Raw genomic sequence first — 22,540 nt, forward strand, 5'->3', positions numbered from 1 at the left:
TCTTTGGTGATCTCTCCCTGTTTCCACTTTTTATGTGCTCCCCTTTTGTCCTTTAGGCTGCCCTGGATTTCTCTGGTCAGCCAGGGAAGCCTCCTGGCCCCTTTCCCCCTTTTGCCTCGCTCGGGGATCATCTTGCTTTGTGCCCAAAGGCTCATTTCCTTAAGGCACAGCCACCCTTCTTGGGCTCCCATCACTTCAAAACTCCTACTCTGCAGTGCGTCCTTAACTAATCGCCTGAGTTCATTGAAATCAGCTTTCCTAAAGTCTAGCACTTTCACCCTACTAGTTACCTTACCCACTTGACGTTTTATGAAGAATTCTAGTATTAGGTGATCACTGACCCCCAGATGGCTACCGATCTGGAGGTCCCCTACCATGTCATCCCCCGTTGCCAATACCAGATCCAGTATGGCATTCCCCCTAGTGGGACCGTGTACCTCCTGTGTCAGGTGGAGGTCCTGTACACAGGTTAGAAACCTGCGTGAACGGTGGGACTTTGCTGTCTGCGTCTCCCAGCAGATGTCTGGGTAGTTTAGGTCCCCCATAACTACCGCCTCTTTAGCTTTTATGGTCTCCGAGAGCTGCCTCAGAGGAGCCCCGAATCTATTTCTTCCCCTTGGTGTGGGGGTCTGTAGCAGACCCCTACCACCAAATCCCTTTCTCCTTGCCCCCCGTGTAGCCTAACCCACAATCCTTCTACTTCCTCATCCTTGGATTCCGTCTTGATGAGGGTTGATGAGGGTTGATGTATATTGCTCATTGACATAGAGCGCAACCCCTCCCTCTTTTTTCCCCACCCTGTCCTTTCTGTACAATCTATAACCCTCAATATGTACTGCCCAGTTGTGGGACGAATCCCACCAGGTTTCCGTTAGCCCTACTAAGTCATAGGTGTTTTGTTTTTATGGAGTACAAACTATACGTGATACTAACCCAAAGCCAAAGGCTTGTGATTTACTGCAGTTCACTGGGCTGGGCCCTATCAGAATTGACAGCATTTCAATCCATGGTGACCATGGCTCAATAGTGCTCAGTATGTGTGTACTCCAGATACCCCCACCTTCCTCCACAAAGGATCCATGTACTAATTAGCATCCGCTCATGACTGGAAATCCATGTTCATGTCACAAGTCCTGTGATACTCCAAAAATTTATATGCAGATGAGGCACAGGGGAACCTGATCTGACTTTACCTCATGGAGGGTGGGACCACAGTAATTGTATGCACCAGGCTGAGAGCGGGTGACAGATGGATATTGGGTGAATTATTTGGGGCCCTGTTTTGTGATGTTTGGATGGTGAAGAAACAATACTCATTGGAAATGGAAAGAAAGGTGCAGTTCAGCTGTGGAAGTGAAGAAGTAAAAATGTATAGTGTAGTGGCTCACCATGACTTGGGTTGGTGGTGGTGGGGGAACTGTGCTTAATGGTCACTACCATATGTCTTATTCAAATGGGCTGCACTAACCTATTCTTGTGGTCGGTTGGGAGTATCTGAAACCCACTATTGAGGAGTCTGAAAGGTAGGATACTTGCTGATGATAGTACCACACAGACCTGAACAACTGAGCTCTGCTCAGTCAATGGAATTCAATATTGATTTGGCTAGAAACGAGACTTAGAAAAAAAAATCAGTATTTTTGGCACCTGAGGAGGGTATTGATGCCTGGTCAGGTCTCTCAGAGTCTGGTATTGCAATACCTCCAGGCGTGGTACTTGTACCCTCTCGGGGGAGCAACTGCACATTTTTAAGGGCCCAAAAAAGGTATGCTGCTTTTGGCAGTAGTTTAATGATAGACAATGTATTTAGTACAATTTCCTTGTGTGCAATTATAAGATGAAGGGCTTTTCTCCTCTATGCTAATTGGGGGAAAAACCTTATCTTGTATTTGAGTAAATGTACTCTTTCACAACAGCGACAATACTTTCTTGTCTCAGAGGTGTACCTTACTTAAGAGTATTTTCTCTCTTGCATTTCTTTTCTTTATTTTTTTCTTTAGAGACAACTTTTTCTTCAATTCACTCCTAGTATGTTTTTGTTATAAAATCCACTTTGAAAAATAATGCATCATTTGCTCTTTGCGTTCTGACTGAAAAGCATGTGGGTCACTTTGTTTTTTGCCTGTCATTTAAAAGGAGGGGCAATAAATATTACATTGAAATAAATGACCAACCACTTTCTCATAATGTAACTGGATTTACAAAAAGGATCTTGGTGATGTAAACATACATTTTTTTTACATCTCTTAAAAGGAGACTGTGTTCAAGAGTTGGTTATGTGCAAGTGAAGTCTATGAAGGAAAATTATTGACCCAAAGAGATGATATGAACCTTTCGCTTAACACCAAGTCCTTACATTTATAGTATTTTGAGGCACTCAGATGGAGAAGACTCCTAAGATTTTTTTTTTAATCCTACTAGCACTACCTAGCATAGATATGATGGGTAAAATACCATGCAAAGTCCTGACCTGCATATCCAGGGCCATAGCTCAATCTGTTAATCTTCAGTATTTAGGAAGGAAAGAATGCTTGGTCTGTAAAATATGACTTGATAGATTCTAGACTTCCTTCTTCATCTGTCTAGAAGGAATGTCACAAATAATCTTTAATTAGTCAGACATGTTTAAAAAAATCAGAAGTCACACTTATGAGCTGCCCATGAACCAGCACTTAGGATAAAACCTTGAGATTTTACATGAAAATGGAAGGAAAATATAAAATTTGAGATGGATACATATTCAAAGGCCAGAATGTGTCAGTTTGCTTCCAGCTGCATGTGCAATGAACAGGAGTTAAAATCATACAGATTAACCTATGATTCTCATTGTGTTATGTAGCCGAGGTTTCCTATGGATAGTTTCCCCCAGTCACAAGTAGGGGTAACTAGAGCAAAGGCCCACAGCTAGGTGTCTATTCCATTAAGAACAGCCCTTACCCCTAGAGATGAGTACAACTTTTTTATTCCCGTTTTAATGTTACTAAGGGATGTCACTGGCTGTTTTGTATTACTGGAGCAGGGGAGGAAGGGAGGAATCTGGATCAGAGGTTACACAAATTGCCAGTTCCTTGCATACATGCCCTGGAATATCATACATACCTTGTTTTTGAAAGGCAGAAAGATGACAACGACTCTGAAAAAGTCTTTTCTTCTTAATGGAGTAATGGCTGCATAGAGTAGGTACAGAGCCTAATCTTCAGTTGAATCACCCTCCCTTTCCTGCTTAGTGGAAGCTGAAGCCCTAGCCGCTGTTGAAGACTCGTCTTCATCTGTGGATCTGTAATTTTTAGAAGATCTAAAGTCTCTAAGGCTGTGAAATAAGAGGAGACAGACCCAGAGCAGCTAGCAGACAGCAAGCTTGCCCTAAGAAAGGTTAGTTTGATTAGCAGAACATCAAGACCATTAAAAAAGGAGAGACCTTGTTACACCTGTGGAGTGAAGAACAATAAGCCATTAAGTCAACTAATTCCCCTCAGGTGCCTGAACAGTAATGCAACAGCTACTGTTCAGTGGTAGAGCAGGAATCAAAGCAGGGTGCTTCTATCCTGGGCAGAAAATCAGCTTCCTTGCTTAATACACATACCCTGCTTAAATACACACACCCAATTTTGGGGGTCTGATTTTTTTTTGGGGGGGGTGCATGTTTTATCTATCTGAGAGTGATATAATCACCCACAATAAGCAACAGTATTTACAGAATTTGGTGGCTGGCACCATTTACTTAGACACTAATTTTGAAATCCAGTACTTAAAAGCATCAGGTACACTTTCAAGAGACACTCCTTCCTTTTAGTACCTCTGCCAACATTTGTGGCTTTGCACTCATACTTTTCTCACCTTTAAAAGTGGGTCTCATCCATCCCTTTCCTATGAAGAATCCATGCAAGCAGAAAAATCAGAGAAAGTGACTGAATACACATGCATATATTGTTTAGAAACAGGGTAAATAGATTAAAAATGAAGATATTTTTATCTTGCAGGTACTGTTTATAACAGTAATAGATACCCTGAATTGTGCTTCTTAGAAAAATTGACAGTGCCTCTGTGAGGTAAGAGGTTCCCAAGTTGCTTTGCTGGGGGATAGAATAAACAGGGGGTGGAGTAAACAAATCCTTCCCCAGAACTAAATTTAGTTTGCTATTGACATCTGTGACAGGACTGGCTGCCAAAGGTGGCTGCAGTGCCCCCCAGAGGACAAACCACTAGTTTTACTCAGTTCCTTGGGTAACTTCCTCACTGTCCTCCCTGTCATGTCTTGATGGAAATTGTATTTTACATTGGGAGGCTGTTTGCCAGAGTCCTTGAGTGTGCCCACTGAATCCACTTGACCTAGCTTCACCTGTTTACAAAGCCCCCAGTCCTAATCATGGCAATGGGCCCAAAATCTGCTACCCTACTCCACAATGCCCTGCTGGCACCTGCATCTCACTAGCTGATGGGGCCCCAGTTGCCCTATCTGTGTCCTCAGGCACTAGCTTGCTTTAAGGGCATTAATCATGGCTTCCAGATGCCTCCACAGCCATGCCTATGCCTCACAGGTCTTACTGTCTTCATTCATTGGGCTCTCTGACCCACTCACTCTCTCTCGACTCAACCAGCTTGCTGGGCCCTAGCTAGTGCCAGGAGATGCTTGCCAATCTTGACCCTAACCTCCACTGCTCAGGCTTTGGCCCTCTCAGCCTTAGCTTACCTCTGCTCCAGACCTCAGGGCCCCTGACCCTAGACTAGGCTGTTATTACTCAGTACCCCTCCAGGCCCTTCCCCACCTTGTCCCACACCCATGACTTCAGTCCACCCCCATAGCCATGACCCAGTCCTCCAGCTACTTACAGCAGCCAATACTCAAACCCAGTCCCTCTGGTTTGCAGCAGATTCCTACCCTTCATCTGCTAGTGCTTGGCAGGTTATCCAGGTAGCTGTGTTGCCTGGGTTCCCCTTGCTGGCAGCCCAGGCTGGCAGAAGCTCTATCCTCAGCAGAGAGATCAGGACTAAACTAAGCTCTCTAGCTCAGAAACCAGGATTCTGGGGCCCTCCTTGACTCCTTACTTTTCTACAGCTGTTTCTACCTTAGCTGGCTACCTGAGTGCAGCCCTTTAATGCTGCCTTCTGCTCATAGAAACAGGATCCTCTGGCTCCCTGTTATAACATCACACTGAAATTTAAATGAGTGTCATATGTCATTTATGGAAATGACATGCAAATGCACTGTATTGCATGCATGATAGAATGGAATTCAAGTTAAAACTTGATTGAACTAATATATTATATATGAAAAGCAGAAGATGAACTTAGAATTCGTTAAACTTTTCTTCCAAAGTGTCTTTATTGCACAAGTTATTCTACAATCTATAGCATTTCAGTTTCATCTTTATATCAAACCTTTAAGAAATCTTTGCTGCAATACTACAGAACAAAATTGCAATTTTATGCCACCCAAGAGCTATTTACATTAATTCACATTCACGATCAGATTTTCAGAACCCACTACTCAGTTCAAGTCATCTTGATTTGTATTCTTTTCTAGATTCCAGTCAGCTAAATGTAGTATCTCAGACAGTGAAATATCACCGCTACCACACTAGACATTTTTAGTGGTAACGCAAACTACATCCTTTGTAACATACAGTACATACATTTTACAAGGCACACATTACATTAAAGAACCTACATCACAGCAGTGTGCATTAAAGTAGCTTATTTAAAAAGCTGTACAGAATATAAAGCTTATATTTTTCCATTTAAAACAAATTTACAGTTTTTGCTAAGTTCGAGGTGTGATTATATGGATCACTACTTTGCAGTTAATACTCAGGCTGCATCATTAAAGTTCTCAGCAGAAACTCACCATGTGTGTCCGTTCAGTAGTATTTTTTCTTTTACCGTTTGAAAACAAAAAAATAGCAGTTTGAAGCTGTAATGATGCTAGATGCTTGTTTGTGCTTCAATCATATAAAAATACTTAAACCAAAAACAAATGTTATCTTAAAGTCCTGAATGTGGATGAATACTAAGGTGGAAAGGAAGAGGAGTAAAAGGCTTTATGGTTTGAAATGTATTGCTAAATATTAGTAGTAAAACCTTAAATATTTATGATTTTCAATATAAGAGATGTTATACTATGCTTAATGCAGCAAGTAGTCCACAATTTTTTCTGAAAAATCCAGAAGGTTTCACTGATAGGAATTAAAGTGAAGAAGGTACAGTTTTATTGATATGCATTCATTTCAAGAAATGTTTCAAAATTACACAATAAGCCCTACTGACTGTAGGGGTGGTTTGTACAAGATGTCTCTGTTGTTTGTTTTGAATTTGACACCTGTGCCATAAGTCCAATTTAAATGTGTGTCATATTTCATACAAGTCCTGCAATTAAAAAGATGACAAGCCTCTTTTAAGATTTGTTCCCTACTATTTTTACTAGTTACTCTTCTGTAATCAATTTTACAGAATGCTGTGCATGTGTACATGCATCTCTGAAGCACAGAACCCATTATCAATGCAGAATTTTTTTTTTAGCTTTAAGACATCAATGAGTTTTAGCAGGTACAGCCAGTATGGTTTAATTTTTACGATGTACAAGAATTTCACTGAATGGATCAGCTGTGTGTAAATGTGTCTGACTCGGACTCAAATCAGACTACATATTAATTACAAAAAGCCGCCAATTATATTAATTAACTCATTCTTTACAAAGCCAGTAGTTTTCCAAGGTGTTATTTATGTAAAACAGACTTCAAAATGTATTACTAGTTTACTGACAAATCAGACAACACCGATAATGGTTGATGATTTTGCTACAGAAGTATAGCCTTGTTTTCCTAATCATTACTGTTCTTTTCCTGAGTTTTCATAACTGCACATTCCATTAGAAAGAAAAATGAAGCCATTATCAAAGCAGTAGTTTATCTCCACTACAGAAAGGTATATTGCACTTGCAGAAAGTACAGCACCATTTGTTAGCTTATAATCACACTTTACATGGATAATGATGTGACTTTGAAAACTCAGAAAAAAAGTGGAGAAAACTAAAATATCAAAAGTAAACCAAACCTGAGTAACTACTTTCCAGGGGTCCTTTTCAGATGTTTTTAAGGAAAAAGGAAAAATTGGCTGTTGCCGGTTTAAAAAGCTGCTGATACATTAATTTATCCTTTTCGGACTGCACGTGAAGCTGTTTAAAGTTCTGCAACTAATGAGGCTGTTCTAATGAGTAGTGAATAAAATAACTTGCTAAGTTTTACTTTTTACTTCACTTCCATTTGTTTACTAGGAAAGAAGGGAAGTGCACAAATAGCTTGTCATAGCTGTTTTTGTACTATACGAAAATAGAATTAAAAGTTTATACTTAAATTTCAGCTAGTTTAAAGTCAATACATGGAAATGCTAAAAAAAAAAGCAGCAATAACTGAGCATAGGTGGCAATGGATAGCCCTCAAATTTCAGCAGCAAAGCCTTGGTTTAAGAATAACTGTTTAATCCTAACTAACAATCTCTATTCATGTTAGTCGGCCCATTTAAAATCAGCAGAATTACTTATCAAGATAAGGGCTACAGGGTCAGGCCCTTCTGGGAACAGTATATAATCAGGTACTTGGTTACCACAAAACATAGCTGTGCTGTTATGGTTCAACTGACAAACGATTCTATACCAGTGTTTTTTAAATCACGTAAAAAAAATTAAACGGGCAGACAATCTTTGCTACTGTCACCGATCAAAATAGTTTAGAGCATTTAATAAGAAACTACATAAAACGTTAAGAATGCTTACAGATGTATTGGGTCATGTATCCTGTGTTTTAAAAGAACAGTGTAAATCCATAGCAGCCAAGACGACTCCTATTTTAAACAAAGTGCAGAACAGTGTCAAAGTAAGGGGGAAGTGGGAAGTCACACAAAGAAAACCTCCAAGTGCTTCTACTATTAGTCACTGGTATCAGGGTCTGTGAGGCTGCCCTGCTTCATCTACCATATTAAGTATGTAGCTAGCAACATCGTCTTCTGTAGGCGCATCCGACACAACCCAAGAATCGTTTGCCCCAGTCACCTGAAGACGGCAGATAGGACAGTTCCTGTGACGATCGCTCCTGTTTAGGAAGACAGAGAGAATATTTTAATTTATAATATTCTGGTCAAAAACAAAAGCCCATGTGTAATCCTGAGATGCAGGAGTTTGCTGTCTAACTTGATGCTGTGCTAAGTTAAATAACCTGAATTTTATGCATAATATTTTATCTCAATTAAAAACTTAAATATCTTTCTCTAGAAAAGTTATAGGCCATACATTTTATCAAAGTTAAGGAAAAAAATTACAGTATAAGAGATGTCCATGAGAAGTCTTTACATGCAACTAAAAAAAAAAAAGACCCCTTTTGTAGTATGTTTATCAAGATAAATGGTCATTCTAATTTGCCTTGGGTTTGTAACATTCAGAGGACTACGTACCTTTTAATCAGAATGTTGTGACACTTCTGATGTTAAAAGCAGCTCAAGAGGTCAGACTCAGCATTTCTTCATCATCATAAATATTTTTACAATATTTTACATAAGGACAATATTTTAAGTAAGACCAGGGTAGACAGGACATATCCATTATTTTTGTAAAGTACACTGGAATATTTCTATCCAATTCAGAGTTAAATCACTGTTTTCCTATAAAATAAGCTAATCCTAAACTCATATCTAATTGTGTTTTTTTCCTGTCGCTTCCACCATTAAGTGATTTCTCTAATTGGTATTCTTCCAGATCAAGTTCATAGGAGTTCTGAAGTGATTCTTCATTATTCTGCTGCAATCCTAGTCTTTCCTTAAGCTTCATATCCATTGCATATATATTGCTAAGACATCTTTAAACACTGAAGCACATTAACAATGAAGAGTCCTTCATTACCAAAGCCAACATGTTGAATGCTTGATTCACAATTTTAACGAGATCTTTTGTGAAAGCATTTTACCATTTATCAATGCATTTCTGACAGAAGCTGTGAGCACATGGTAGGATAAGGTCAGCACGTCCATCCATACAGATGCAACATTCTTCTTCATCAGTCAGCTGTTTAACCCTGTATTACAGAAAACAGTTTTATCAGAATACAGTTGGAAATTCATGTTTTGACTATTATTTAAATAATACATTTTGTGCACATGTAGGTAAGAGATATTTATTGACATTTTATTCTCACATCCATTAAGTTCATAACCTCTGTTCATATCATCATCTACAGTAAGTATCTTTAGTTTAGTGTAAAGTGGTAAAATCAGTTTCAGCTACTGTGGCACCTCTTAGTCAGTAGTTATGGCCTAAGGTCAATGCGTGCAGCAACAGCAGAAACAGCACAAAGGAACTAGGACTTCAGTAAAATTATACGATACAAAAATCAGTGCACAGAATTGTGCGTCAGTTTATTTTTCATACCAGCAAAATATGTAAAAGTTCTTATTCTGAACAGTTATATATTGTATCTTTGGACCAAGAAATTAACTGATTTTTCTAGAAGGACTGTCTGCAAGTTGTGACTATCTAGCAAAAATGAAGGACCATGGAACTCAACAACTTTTTTGTTAGCTGTCCTGGTATTAATTCTGAATTAGAATAGCTCCCCACTAATGTAAAGGTTAATAGTTTAAGTGTTTTTGTTCTGGTCTTTACTTCTTTGGAGCCAGGCACATGTGGGGTTTCCCCTCCTCTGATGTCTTATTTTAAGATGCTGATGAGAGACTAAAGAGAGCATGCTAGAACATGAGAGTTTCATAGAGAAGTATTTTTTACAAGTGTAGATGGTGATTAGAATACACTGCTCGGTTGATTACAGGACTGCATTGCTAATAAGGAATAGTATCTAATTACTTTCCTGTGATCCCATTTCAGAGTATGAAAGATATGCTAGGTGCATACAAGTTAGTACATCTGTGTACAGTGCAATTTTCTGCAGGTTTCAAGAAACAGATTTAGAGCATCATAAGACCAAATGCTTAAAAAATATATGCAAGCACGTCTTAGCTAGTGAGGAAGCAGAATAACGATTACATACAGAAAGCAGTCTGGAAATGTACAAGTAAAGATACAAATAGAATTAAATATGTCGGTGACAAACTAAGGAAGTACTTACATTTCTCTAATATTTGAAATAAATTTGTGGATGCTGTGAATAGGAAAGTAGATGTTCTAGAGAAGCACAATACTGGTTGACTGGTAGAGGTTCAAGGTTAGAGGAAAAAAGGAAGTGAATAGATAACATTTACTACTTTTGTGCGGTAAGTCATTTGAAGGGAAGCAGTTTAGGTAAGTGTGGAGACTTCACACAAAAAAACGGTCAGATTTCCTTTGCATAAGAACACTTGAAAGTGCTTCTTTGCTTGTTTTCCAGTGTCATTAAAGGACATGAAAAAAATTAGAAGATGCACTGGACTATGCCAGCTTAGTGGGCTCAGGCGTATTAGAAATAGCATTCCAACATCTCTACTTCAGTTGACAGTTATATTCCTACAGGGAGCCCCTTTATAGAATCACAAGGTTGGAAGCAACCTCAAATGTCATATGGTCCACCCCACCATATGAATCCAGGAATGATATTTCTAAACTATCCTTGTCAAAGGCTTATCCAGCCTCCTCTTGAAAATCTCTGTTGGAAGAGAAGCTACAATTTCCCTGGGCAGTCTATTCCATTACTTTATTGTTATAACAGCAGGGAAGTTTCCTGAGATCTAAGCAAAGTCTGCTTTGCTGCATTTGTAAGCCACTGCTTCACATCCTGCAAAAGAACACTTGTTTTCCTCCTCATTTATGGCAGCATTTCAAGTAGTTTGTGAAGACTGTTTTCATGTCCCCCCACCACCACTTGAATCTCCTTTTCACCTAGCTCTCTCATGCTCTCCTCCCATGGCTTTCCTTTCAACCTCTTTATTATTTTTGTTGCTTGCCTCTGGATTCTGTTCAACATCTCCACATACGTCCTAAAACGTGAAGCCCAGAATTGCACACCTCCGAATTAAATAAAGCAAGGCACTTAAATAGAAGGGATGTTGGCCTTTCCCATCCTCTCAAGGCTAAAATTGGAAGATAAGATAAATTATAAAATGCCATACCTTAATTGCTTAGTGTAATAATTAAGCAGTATAGTAACATTCCAAAAAGCATCTTATACTATAAATGCATTTACATGTCTCTTTGCCTTAAAAGTATGAACAGAAAGTAGGGAAAAGCCACCTCTCTCAAACATGCCTAATATTTTTTTGAACAGTGTTATTAGCATTTCAGTCAGTCATTCCAGACGGAAGTTAAGGACTGATGGTTTCCACAGAAGATACAGATGAAATTAAAATCACAGCATGCTTTGCAAGGAAACTGTATCCAGCCCAGTTTAATTTGCCCTTCCTTGTGAAAAAGGGGCTGTGGAGAGTTTCTTTGCAAAAGGGTTTTAAAAGGTCTCACACACAAGTTCTAATCCCTCCATTTTCAAATTTTAATCTTCTTTTTCTGCTCTAGTATATCACAATAAAAACCTCAGTAGCAGGATTTAAAAAGTATTTAAGTGACTTGGGAGAAAGGACAGACTTTTCATGGAACTCCTGTTTTTGACAGGCTCTTGAAAAATCCAGCTAACCATCTTCATTTGTCAGCATACTAAGAGTCCAATTAAAAATGCTCAATAAAATCTATGAAAATGATGTACTATATGCAAAATGCTTTAATTACACCCCCTCCCCAATTCATAAAAAGACAGTAGGACAAATATATACTATCCAACAATTACTATTACCAGTTTCAAAAATATTCCATCAATATGAGCCTTTTTCTTCTATTTAAGATTCTGAAATAGTCAATAATCTCAAAATGGAAGAAGCTAAGTACAACCATTGTAAATGAGCTGGAATTAGAAACATTTCTTTTCACATTTTTTAAAATACAGCCAAATATTACCTGCAGTTACATCTATGCAACTCCTGACATAAGTGGCACGGGCCAATCTGCAATCTTCTGTTGCTAAACATTACTCTTTTAAAACATGCTGCCATATATAATGAAGCCTTCTAGGCACGGTTTTACATTACAAAATAAATGAATAATTATTTTCACCACTAATATTTTGTATATCCATGTTAGAAGCCACTGGAGACTCTCCCCCACAAAACACACTATCCAAGAGACTAAAGAGAACATTAGACTAACAAGATAATTCCAGAAGCTTTGTATTTGGTAGCCAGAAAGAATCAGTGGGCAGAAGATATCAGGTTACAACAAGAGTCCCACAGAATGTGAAGAAGTACCTCCAAATGTAAAGTGTGCAAACTGCACTAAGGGAGCCATATTACTTTGACGGTTCAAACACAGACACAAAGCCAAAATATCATCCTACTAATACATCAACAGACCTGAGTTAACCAGGTCCCTGGTGTGCCTACATAGGTGCAAACCCCAGAATCAATAGGCAAAAAGACACTATGTACTGGTGAAACTCAGTCTTTCCTGAAATAAGGTTCAGCTTCACTAGTACAAGCAGAACTGCTTCCCATCCATGTTAGGTTTTTATCAGTGTAGAGGTACAGTAAGACATTCCCAAAGCAGACAAAGCTTTAATATCTCATCTCACTGTTAAACAGAAGCTTGAAAATACTGGAGATTTTGGGAATAATCAGAGCAGAGTTTACATATACAGTAAAAGCTGTGTTATCCAGCATCCATGGGGAATGGGGAGGGCCAGTTAATCAAATATGCCAGTTATCTGAGAGGCATCTTTACCTGTTTGGGCCTCCACCCCTCCCGGTGCACCAAGGCTTTCACTCCCTGGTGTATGCCGGGGGACAGGGAGGGGACCCCTGCATGGGCTGCCTGGACCACGGCCCGGGGCAAAAGTTAATGAAGTGGGACTTGGCAAAACCGGAAGTGCCATGGTGGGATTTCTGGTTTCACTTTTGCTGCATCGATTGGCATGCCGGTTAATGGAGTATTCCGGATGATAAAGTGCCAGATAACACAGTTTTTACTGTAGTTCCAAGTTCTAAACTGAGTCACATTTGCAAAAACACCCTTTGTAAGGCAGTTTATTGACACCATACCATAATATGAACAAACATCTTTGTCAGAGCCAGCTTGCCAACTTAGCTGGTTTTCTGACTTATGATGGCCACCTTGGCTGGACTGCACCGCAACACAGCACCCACCCCAGCAGCTCCAGGACTGTGCTGTGTGCAGTGCCTGCTCCAGCCAGTCTGGGACCACACTGCAGGTGGCACCTGTGAGTGCCAAGTGCAATGTGGGTCCCAGACCAGCTGGAGCCGGTACTCTGTGTAGTGCAGATTCTAGGGTGGGCATTGCATATACTACTATATTCAACTAAAATTTACCATTTTATCCATCTTGAGCTAGCAGGTTCTGTGGGTTTTGACCACAGTTTTTTGCTTCTCCTATGATTAAAAACAGGATTCACCATGGATGAGCAATTTTCTATTTTCCCCCCCACCCCTACAGGGTAAAATTAAGGTTACAGCTGGTGGCTCTCTAGTGACAACAGCTGGAACTGTCGCATGCCAAAGTGTAAGAGAAGAGGAAAAGAAAGTTTAAGCGGAAAAATAACATTAAATCTGTTTAAACAAACACTACCGAAACAAGTGTTGTAACTACAAGTGATTTCATTTCCTCCCATTTTCCTCATTCAGAAGATAAACAAATAAGGTGCACATTAGAAGAGATCACTAACAAGACTGTTCCAAAGCTAGTGCAATGACACCGACAGTAACGTAACTAAGTTGACTGCAGGGTTACAAGTACTAACAAACCATCTGCTCTATACTCCACTTGAAGTTTGTCTGCCAAAGACAGAAAGTTCATTCTAAGTATATTTATTGGAAGTCAGCTGTTAAGATTTAAACACAAATATATATATCCTCCAAAATTAGGTAGTATATCAATACCTTCCCATCCATAAACTGGCCTGACAAGATGACACAGATGTGAAAGTCTCAGCAGTTCCTCCAGAGGCACTGCTCTGCGCAAGAACTCCTGCTGCTTGACTGGTGATGTCTTTATAAAGCTGAATGAACTGATACAGGTTCATGATTCTTGAAGCTTCTACGATGCCACTTGTTTTGTTTATCTGAGATACAAAAATATTTACAGAAAAAGTTTATACAATTCAAACAACAGTTACCGACTGTGAATTCTCAACTCTTCATTTTAAACATTATTCTATGGGAGGAAGTTTGCTACTTTCTTTAGTGCCCATGATAATGCTAGAGAACTAAGTCAATATATAGTTAAGTTGTAATATCCCTAAACAGAGTTCCAGGTAAAGATCATAATCACTTAAAATGGAAAATACAAGCTTAACTGTAATAAGACGTACAAGACCATAATCATGGTAAATGACACCATTAAACTATGAATAAGTAGGATGTATATATAGAAACTTGATTATGCTGTTCCAGGTTCCAAGCTTCACCATTTTAAGAGCATAAATTAGACTGCAATGATGGCTGCCTTCATGAAAGTCATAGATTTTCTTTGAAGTAGAAATATTACATTATCAATAAAGTAAGAGTAAGAAAAAATAGCTATATTAAGAATCATTGGCTCCAAGTATAATAGGTTAGTGACCTACGCTTGGTTTGAACTCTAAAATATTTAAGAGCTTTAGAAAAATTCTGGCTGATGGGCATGGACAAGTTAAGAAAGGAATAGAACCATGTGTTTAATAATTATACATGTAGCAAGTTCCTGATCATAAACCATACAACTTTAACCAGTAATACTGAGATTGTGCACAGTAGCTACAGACTTAAATCATGACAGAAGTTCACGATGCAGTGGCACTTTTAATCTCACTCTTTTTGCCATGCGCTCTCCTCTCCCCCCACCCCCCTTCTGCCGAGTGGCAGAGAGGTAAAAACTGCGGCATTAATGGCTTCTTACCTCTCAAAAGGGGGAGGAGATGCAGCAAAAAGAGTGAGGTTAAAGGTGCCACTGCACCAGACTTCTGTTGCGATTTAAGTAGGTCCCTAACAATAGCTTCTGGATGAACTATAGCACTTGTTCTGATCCGAGGGATTTTTTCTGTATGGGTATTTCCTGTTTGAATTTGTCTAGCTTCAGCAGCTAGTAATTTGTTTGCCAGATTAAAGAGCCCTCTGATGTCAGGAGTCTCATGGGAAAACTGTGATCAAATATCAAATTTTCTTTCATAAACTAAATAGATGGATCTTTACATTATAGAAAAAAAATTTACAGAGAGACCTACATCATTATTCTACCTCTTTTCTAAATCCTGTTCTCTTTGAATCCTCCCCTCCACTCCCCAAAAACTCCTTTTGAAATTGTCACAGAAATTGGATAGTACTGCAGAAAAGTCTCATTAATGCTACATAGAGAAACAAAGCTATTTCCCATGTACTATTTGATTTTCCCATGTTTGTACTTCTGGATCACCTTAGTGCTCTCAACTCCACCACATTTGAAGTTCAAGTTCAGCTGATTATCTACTGTGACCTTCAAACATGTTTGAATAACTACTCTCTCCCCATTCCCTCCATCTTGAAGTTTAATTTTCATTCTTTGCTCCTAGACCTAAAACCTTGCATTTTACCACATAAAAAGTACATTTGCTTGTGCACATCTTACCAAGTGATCAAGATTGCTCTGCGTAACTGATCAGTCACTATTACCACTATCAGTCACTTTACCAACTCTGCCATCATCATGTAGCTTTAAGAGCAGTTATTTTTCTCTTATTGTTGATATTGGGGCCAAGAACAGATCTCTGCAGGAACTCACTAGAACCATCCCCATTCAGGGATGGTTCCTCATTAACAGTGAGAACAGTTAACCTATTTGATCTGCTACACTGATTTTATATGCTGTGCTTTATTTTCAGTTGTTCACTGTCACATTCTGGTTTTGTCAGCTGACTGCTATTGTAACACAAACCAACACGCTGAAGTTACACTCTATGTGCTTTTCTGGGAAGAACCATTATTTAAACAAGCATGTTCATTATAAGTTACAGGATAAAGTGGTCCTATAATAAGTATATTAAGCTAACGTCCTACACATTTGTTAGTTCATGTATCAATTGTACCCCCGAACAATGCCAACCAAATATTTATTGTGCCCTCATAATTTAGCTGAAGCTTCACAGTAAGGCCCCCATTATTGAGGCTGATCTAAATGGGTGAACTGATGTAACCACTTGGAGAACCATTAAGAGTAATTTTCCTGTATGGTTCTTCAGCTTACAGCTTACTAAATTAGCAATGCTAAAAGGCCACAACTTTAAAGTGAGGCTTCTTTTAGTTTTGTATTAAATACGGATAAATTATCTTATCACTTAGATACTGAATGTCAAATCAAATCCCTGACCAGACCCTTTATTGGACTGCCACCTCTGTCGAGCTAGTCAGTTTCAAATTTGGGTTCTTACTTGGTCTCAAGACTGCCAAGAACTGGCTAGTGAACACTGCAAGGGAAGGCATTATTCCTTTAGGGCTGGCCATTAAAATATTTCTGTTGATGCCTCAGTTTTTAGAAAAGACCAAAATTTAGGCCCAATTTAACAATATACTTTAAACCCTTTATATTAAAATGAAAACTGAATGGTGACTGACCAAAAACATTCTTAGTTCAGTTAGCTTCGTGTTAAACGCTAAGCTAAAAGGGTTGATAATCTTACTTTAGTACAGACTATCCGAACTGCCACCTTCCACAAAGCAGAGGAATCAGAACCTGGCTGCACCTCAAATAATAGATGTTTGTCTTGTCCAGAAGCCAACTTTGCCGTTCTGAAACAGAGGAGCATTGATCTGACTTTATACAATAGATATACACTGCAGCAGAGTCACTTTTCCCATTGCAATTCATTTACCTATTTAATTTTTCATTTACCCATTTAATTTTAACCATTTTCACGAAGGACAGTTTCACCTTAATGGAAAGATTAAATGAGTTTTAGATTAGTGGCTTTACATGTCTTCAGCTTAAATATACAGGTAATTTCTATTCCAGTCATTCGTTCATTTTGCAGGAATCGCATGCAAGTCCTTCGTAATCACACCTACTCTCTGCCCCTTGATCAACCCCAGTACAAATATTTAGGAAAGTTAGTACTTTATTTTTGAATATATTCCATTGTTTATTACAGGGCTAAATGTTTTAGTTCTGCCCAATAAATTATTTCCTCACCATTTATGAAACAGCTTGAAAGGATCAAGATATTACTGGGTGAGATTTTTAAAATGTAACTGTGTTAATGTTGCAACAGTACGCAGAGTCAAAGGAAAAGATTGTTTGAATCTTGTCTCTGTTGTATAAACAGTCAATTCCTCCACTACCTTTTAAAACCAGATCAGCCAACTACTTTTCTTGAGTTTCTTCTACAGTTAAAAGCTTGAACTTCAGCCACGTTCCAATGCCAAATAACTGAAAGTATGTTTGAGGTCTAAAGTAAAATGGAAGGGAAGTCTGAAATTCAATGTATATCTTAAAAGCAGCAGTTATCAGTATCCTAAGTCCACGTGTAGCAGTCACCTATAAAAACATACCACTACACAGGACAAATACACACAAATTAGACTATAAAATTATTTCTATAAAAAAGGAAATAGTAGTAGTATAGATCCACAAATTGGACTGTCCCTTTAGAAGCTGTGCAATTCTTAAAGGAATTTTTCCACTCTACCTTCAATAGATTAAAAGAAACTTAAATAGAATAGGCATGGCCACCCTTTGTTTGCTTCTTTTAATTTGAAGTTTCTTAATAAAAGATAGCTCACAGAAAATCCCTCCAAAAAGACACGTACGTAATTTATGTAAGTCTGGAGTTCTACATTTTGTCTTTTATTTAGCTGGTCTAGGTAACCAAGTGAGATCCAGTACCTTTGAACCCCGAAGTTCTAACCCTGCAGGAACCAAGGTCTCAAAAAGTACTATTAATGTGTTTCAAATTAAGTTAAGGTGTTCTGCTGAATGAACATCTTGCAAGAGAAACTCCATTAATCCCAATTCAGCAAAAAATTATGCATGTGAGCAGCTTCATATAAAATCGGTAGGCTTATTTAAGGGTCCAACATGTTTTCTATTAGTTCACTGTGGTCCCAGTTCTGGAATATGTAACTTCTACGTATTATATACAAACTTTTATGATACAATTTTGATTATAAGTTGATCTCCCATATCAATCAACACAACATTTTTAGGTTCAATTTAAAGTTTTTTTCCCCCTGAAGACACCTTGATAACTACAGAAAAAGACCTTGAATTGTTATTGCACTTACAAAACAAAACAAAACAAAACAAAACAAAACAAAACAAAACAAAACAAAACAATCTTACTGGAGAATTAAATAACCAAGGAAAGGGCCCACAGATTTAAATACATGAAAGGTACTTAAAATAAAAAACTGAGCAGTGCAGGGTAAGGTACCTGATGTCTCATTTCTGTTTTTGAGGGTAACTTATGACATTAATGTAAAGAAAAACAAATACTATACCAAAAAAGTTGTGACTGTATTTTTATTACAAAACAATAATACTTCAAGTACTGAAGACAAAAATACTTCAAGTACTAAAGTTGTGACTGTTGGAGGACTGCCCATAGGTCATGCCAGTATATAAGGCAAGTATGATATTTATGGCTGTTTTGGAAGGAAAAAAGGTAGACTTATAATCAGGACAATATTTTGCATAAATAAACACAAAATAAAATTGGAAGGCATTCTATTGCTAAACTATACTTGCAAAAAGATAGGGATTTTTACTTCCAGTGGCTCCTGTTACTTTGAGAAAGTGCAACAGGCTGCTCTACTTTATATGCAGGCAGCTGAACAAAAGTCAGCTGTAACAAGCTTACTGTGTAGGGGAGATTTCTAGGCAGCCTGAGAGTAAAGGCAGCAAGCAGCTGGGTCAGGCTGCCCATTAGGCACAAGGGGAAACCCCTGTGCTTGGTTAGGGAGTCATCTCTGGCCAGAAGGGGCAGTGCTCCAGGGCATTGAGCCCAGCACCTGAAAGGAGTGGTGGATCTCTTGGAAGAGAAGGGTTGCAGGAGATAGCCTTGGTGGGCACCAAAGTCACTCAGGAAAGCTAAGAGGTGAGAGCTTGAAGGGAAGCACGGCTTGTAGGATGACAATGACCCTGAGTGAGGGCGACTTTTAGTTTGGAAGCAGGTGCTTATGTTTATGTTGCAGTTAAATTAGATACTGGAGGACAAGGTTGTGGTTACAGTATGGAGGCCACAGGGACACCAGAGAGACACCCCGCATACAGCCCTGCAGGGACGCAGGAGGCTGAGTGATATACAAGTCCCCCCAGGGGGCTGAAGAGCCAGAAAAGGTCGAAACCAGGTCCCGGGGCCCAGAAACCAAGGTTCATGGAAACGGACCTAGGCTGAGGGGGCACAGGCAGAGATAAGGGGATGAAGCCCCAACAAAGGTTTGAGACCTGAGGGGGCCAAGTGTTGTGGCAGGGCTATGGGCCCCTCCAAAATGATCAAATACCACCTGCAAGGCATGGCTATAGGGAGGTTGAAGACCACATGAGAGGGTCTGAGGCTCACCTTGGGACTCTGGGACAGTGGCCCAAAGTATTAGTAGTAGTATGGCAGGCAAGGTTAAATGGAAGAATACTCCAAGGAGCTGTGACAGGTGTGCTATCATTATTCACAAAAATCAACCCAAGGATTTCACATAGGGAAACTACAGTGTTAAAAACATTCTGACCTGCTGTGGTCCGAGTTCTTTGCAACAGAATTGCTCTAGTATTTTTCTGTAATCAAAAAACAAGTGAAAACTAAGAGCTAGAATTTTCTGAGGAGAGCCTTAAGCATAAGAAGGTTGAGAATCACTGCACTACACAGGCTTGAAAAATAGAAGAACACATCTGAAAGCCAAATGGTATAGATTGGCCAGCCCAAGACATTATAGTGTTTGTACAATTTTTAAAAGGACAGGAGACAAAGTCTTACACATCATTAATTTCAGCTACTCTTCCCAGAAACTCTTCATATGTCAGGAAACCACTTTCGCGAACCAGAGCTGCATGTTTTGCTACCTTTTCTGGTATCTTGTTAATAACAGTTTGTGTCTGATTTGAAAAGTGCTGACCCATGATGAAATTCCTCAGCTCAGTGTCCAGGAAGAAAGGGGATCGTATTCATTTGTGCAGTTTCTCCTAAATACATTAAAAGAAAAAGAAGAGACAATATAAGATAGCAAGTCTCCACTTTGATTTCTCCCAGGTTTCTTCAAGCAGAGCAGACTACCTAATTTCTTGGTAGTTTAGAAGAGCACTTATTAATTATTATAGGGGTGTCTTCAGGTAATAGTTAAAATCTGCAATAGCATAATACAGAGACAAAGCATAGCACTTATGGGAGGGTCAGTTTCAAACTAACAACTTTTAAAGTGTCTTCTCTTGCTGGTAAGTTAACAAATATTTACTATTCTATACAACCATCCCACTGTGTCAACAAATTGGTAAGCAGCCTTAAACCAAGCCAAGCGTTGAGAACCATGCAGTCTGTCCTCGTGACCTCCTTTGTTTCAGTCTGTCCATCACAGGTTCTCTCTACATTCCCCCATCACCCTCAGTAGTGCAAGGTCCCGATTTCCAGCTTTTGATCCTAATAAAAACAAACTTTCCTCTGTGTGGGGTTTTATTTTATTTGATTTCAAGTTATGTAGAAGTTCCCATTTCCCCTCACCTCCTCCAAAACAAAAAATAGTAAAAAGGGAGACAAATCAAATCTACAGGGTTTGGGGCTATGTTCCTATGATCAAAGTCAGTAATGCAAATTTCTGTGGCTTTAAAGAGGCTCTACAGACAAAGAAGTCCATGGTAACAGATCCAATTGCAAGATGGACTGCATGCAGTTTGGGAGTAGGCACATTATAAGCTACAACACAGGATAAGGCCTTGATCCTGCAAGTATTTGAACATGCATCAACATCTTTGAGCACAACACCTAGATGTAGACATAGATATCTTCAGTTCTATAAGAATTCTGACAGACAAAATGCAGACCGAATGCAGGAAAAGCACACTTACACCCCAATGCTTTAACAAACAACCAAGCCTCATGTTGCATACGTCAAGAACGCCTTCTTTAATTTAAACTTGTCAGAACTGGGGCAATTTCTATTCTCACATACAGAGGAGCTCCCAATGAAGTGCCTTTCCTCCTTCCAACTGAGGCACCCAAGCCTGGACTTTCCACTCTGGCTGGCAAATGTTCAAATGATCGCCGTCATCATTGTTATTGCTTTTTAATTTTGTAAATATGTGGGTATCGATGGCCATGATAACAATGGCAATAGTAATACAAACAACAATACTGATATAAGCATTATTACTGGTATTTATACAGTGACACCAATGGCAACAGCAATCATCCCACGGCCTTTTCCTACCAGAACCCGCACCCCTTCCATCTCCTCGTCCCAGTACTTCCTTGCTGACTCGTGCCTACAGCTCGACACCCTGAGCTTCCCCGGTGTCACTGGGGTTCCTGGCAGAAACACCGCCCGACGCTCATGGGTGCAACGTTGGCAAGCCCCCCCCCACCCCCGCCGGGGGCTCTTGAGGTGCCTCAGGAGGCAGGAGTGCTGGAGCCACCCCGAAAACTAACTGAAGGAAGCTCTTTCTCATGCCCCACGTCCGGGGCAGGCGCTGCAGCAGCCGACAGTGAAGCCAGACTCCATAAAAGGGCAGGGGCCCGTCCCTGGGGGAAGTGGGTGCTGGAGTCAGGGGCACGGCCACTGGGAGAAAGCCCTGCTGAGACCCAGGCCGCTCTCTCTGCCCTGGGGTGCAGGAGACGGGGCAGGACGGACCCAGGGGCTTATGCTGGGAGGAGGCAGGAGGTGAGGACCCCTGGGGGGGCCTCGAAGGCAGGTCGCACGGGCCTCCCACCACCCCCGTCCCTGCACAATGGGTCCGTGCGGCCCCCCGGCTTGGAAGCGGCGCCTGCTAGAACCCCGCGCGCAGCTATGGCCGGAGCCACACGCCCATTCGCCCCCCGGCGCTGCCCCCCTTCGCCCCGCCGGCCCCAGCTGCCTCACCCCCGCGCCGCCGCATCCTGCTCCTGGCGAGTCGCGGCGCTGGCGGGGCGGGGGCGGTGATCGGGGTGCCGCCGCCCTGCCCCCCCTTTCCAAAGAGGTCGTATCCGCTTCCCCCCCCAGGCACAGCCGGCACGTGCCAGGCCGTTGAGGTGGGGGGAGGGGGCGGGGCTATGGGGAACCCCGCCCCCCCGCCTACGTCAGGCTGGGCTGGGGCTTCCCTGTGCCACCTGCTTGCCTTGCCCCTTCCCCACTGCCCCCACAGGGGACAGTCCGCAGCCTTGAGGGGGTAACCGCTCCACGGGGCAGCCCAGCACCCAGCGCCCTCCTGCTCCCTCCTGGCCCTGGCTAGCATCCGGCATGGGGGGAGTGCAGGGACCGAGGGCAAGGATGTGCCCTGTAGGGGTGGCCCCACGCCACTTATCTGTCCTGGACCAGCCCCACGCTGCTCATGTGGCCCTTGGAGCTGGCCCCACTTCGTTCATCAGGCCCCCTGAGTAGTCCCACC

At 40.6% G+C, this 22,540-nt stretch overlaps 2 protein-coding genes across 2 annotated transcripts in view; one reads left to right on the forward strand and one right to left on the reverse strand.

The window, feature by feature from the left end:
• The window catches only part of AMPD3 (adenosine monophosphate deaminase 3), a 68,548-nt gene extending 59,447 nt beyond the window's left edge, over positions 1-9,101 (forward strand). Inside the window, exon 14 of the mRNA XM_025196718.1 lies at positions 8,744-9,101. Within this exon, the coding sequence (XP_025052503.1) occupies positions 8,744-8,770 (27 nt within the window). The 3' untranslated portion in view covers positions 8,771-9,101. The remainder of the gene's footprint in view (positions 1-8,743) is intronic.
• On the reverse strand, positions 5,305-22,091 carry RNF141 (ring finger protein 141). Its single transcript, XM_006017676.3, has 6 exons — positions 22,036-22,091; positions 19,944-20,149; positions 16,659-16,767; positions 13,909-14,090; positions 8,952-9,059; positions 5,305-8,084 (listed from the first exon to the last, which is right to left on the reverse strand). The coding sequence occupies exons 2-6, from the start codon at positions 20,084-20,086 to the stop codon at positions 7,934-7,936; spliced, it is 693 nt and encodes a 230-aa protein (XP_006017738.1). The 5' UTR covers positions 20,087-20,149; positions 22,036-22,091; the 3' UTR covers positions 5,305-7,933.
• Positions 22,092-22,540: the final 449 nt, after the last annotated feature.

Source organism: Alligator sinensis, unplaced genomic scaffold, assembly GCF_000455745.1.
Source record: "Alligator sinensis unplaced genomic scaffold, ASM45574v1 scaffold755_2, whole genome shotgun sequence".
Classification (NCBI taxonomy): domain Eukaryota; kingdom Metazoa; phylum Chordata; order Crocodylia; family Alligatoridae; genus Alligator; species Alligator sinensis.

Bases quoted from the DNA above. Each gene is read 5' to 3' on its own strand.
- RNF141 (XM_006017676.3), bottom strand. From the start codon at position 20,086: ATGGGTCAGCACTTTTCAAATCAGACACAAACTGTTATTAACAAGATA. The intron at 14,091-16,658 runs GTAAGATTATCA...TTTGTATCTCAG, and splicing joins TTCGGATAGTCTGTACTAAA to ATAAACAAAACAAGTGGCAT. The intron at 9,060-13,908 runs GTATTGATATAC...TCTGTAATACAG, and splicing joins GCCAGTTTATGGATGGGAAG to GGTTAAACAGCTGACTGATG.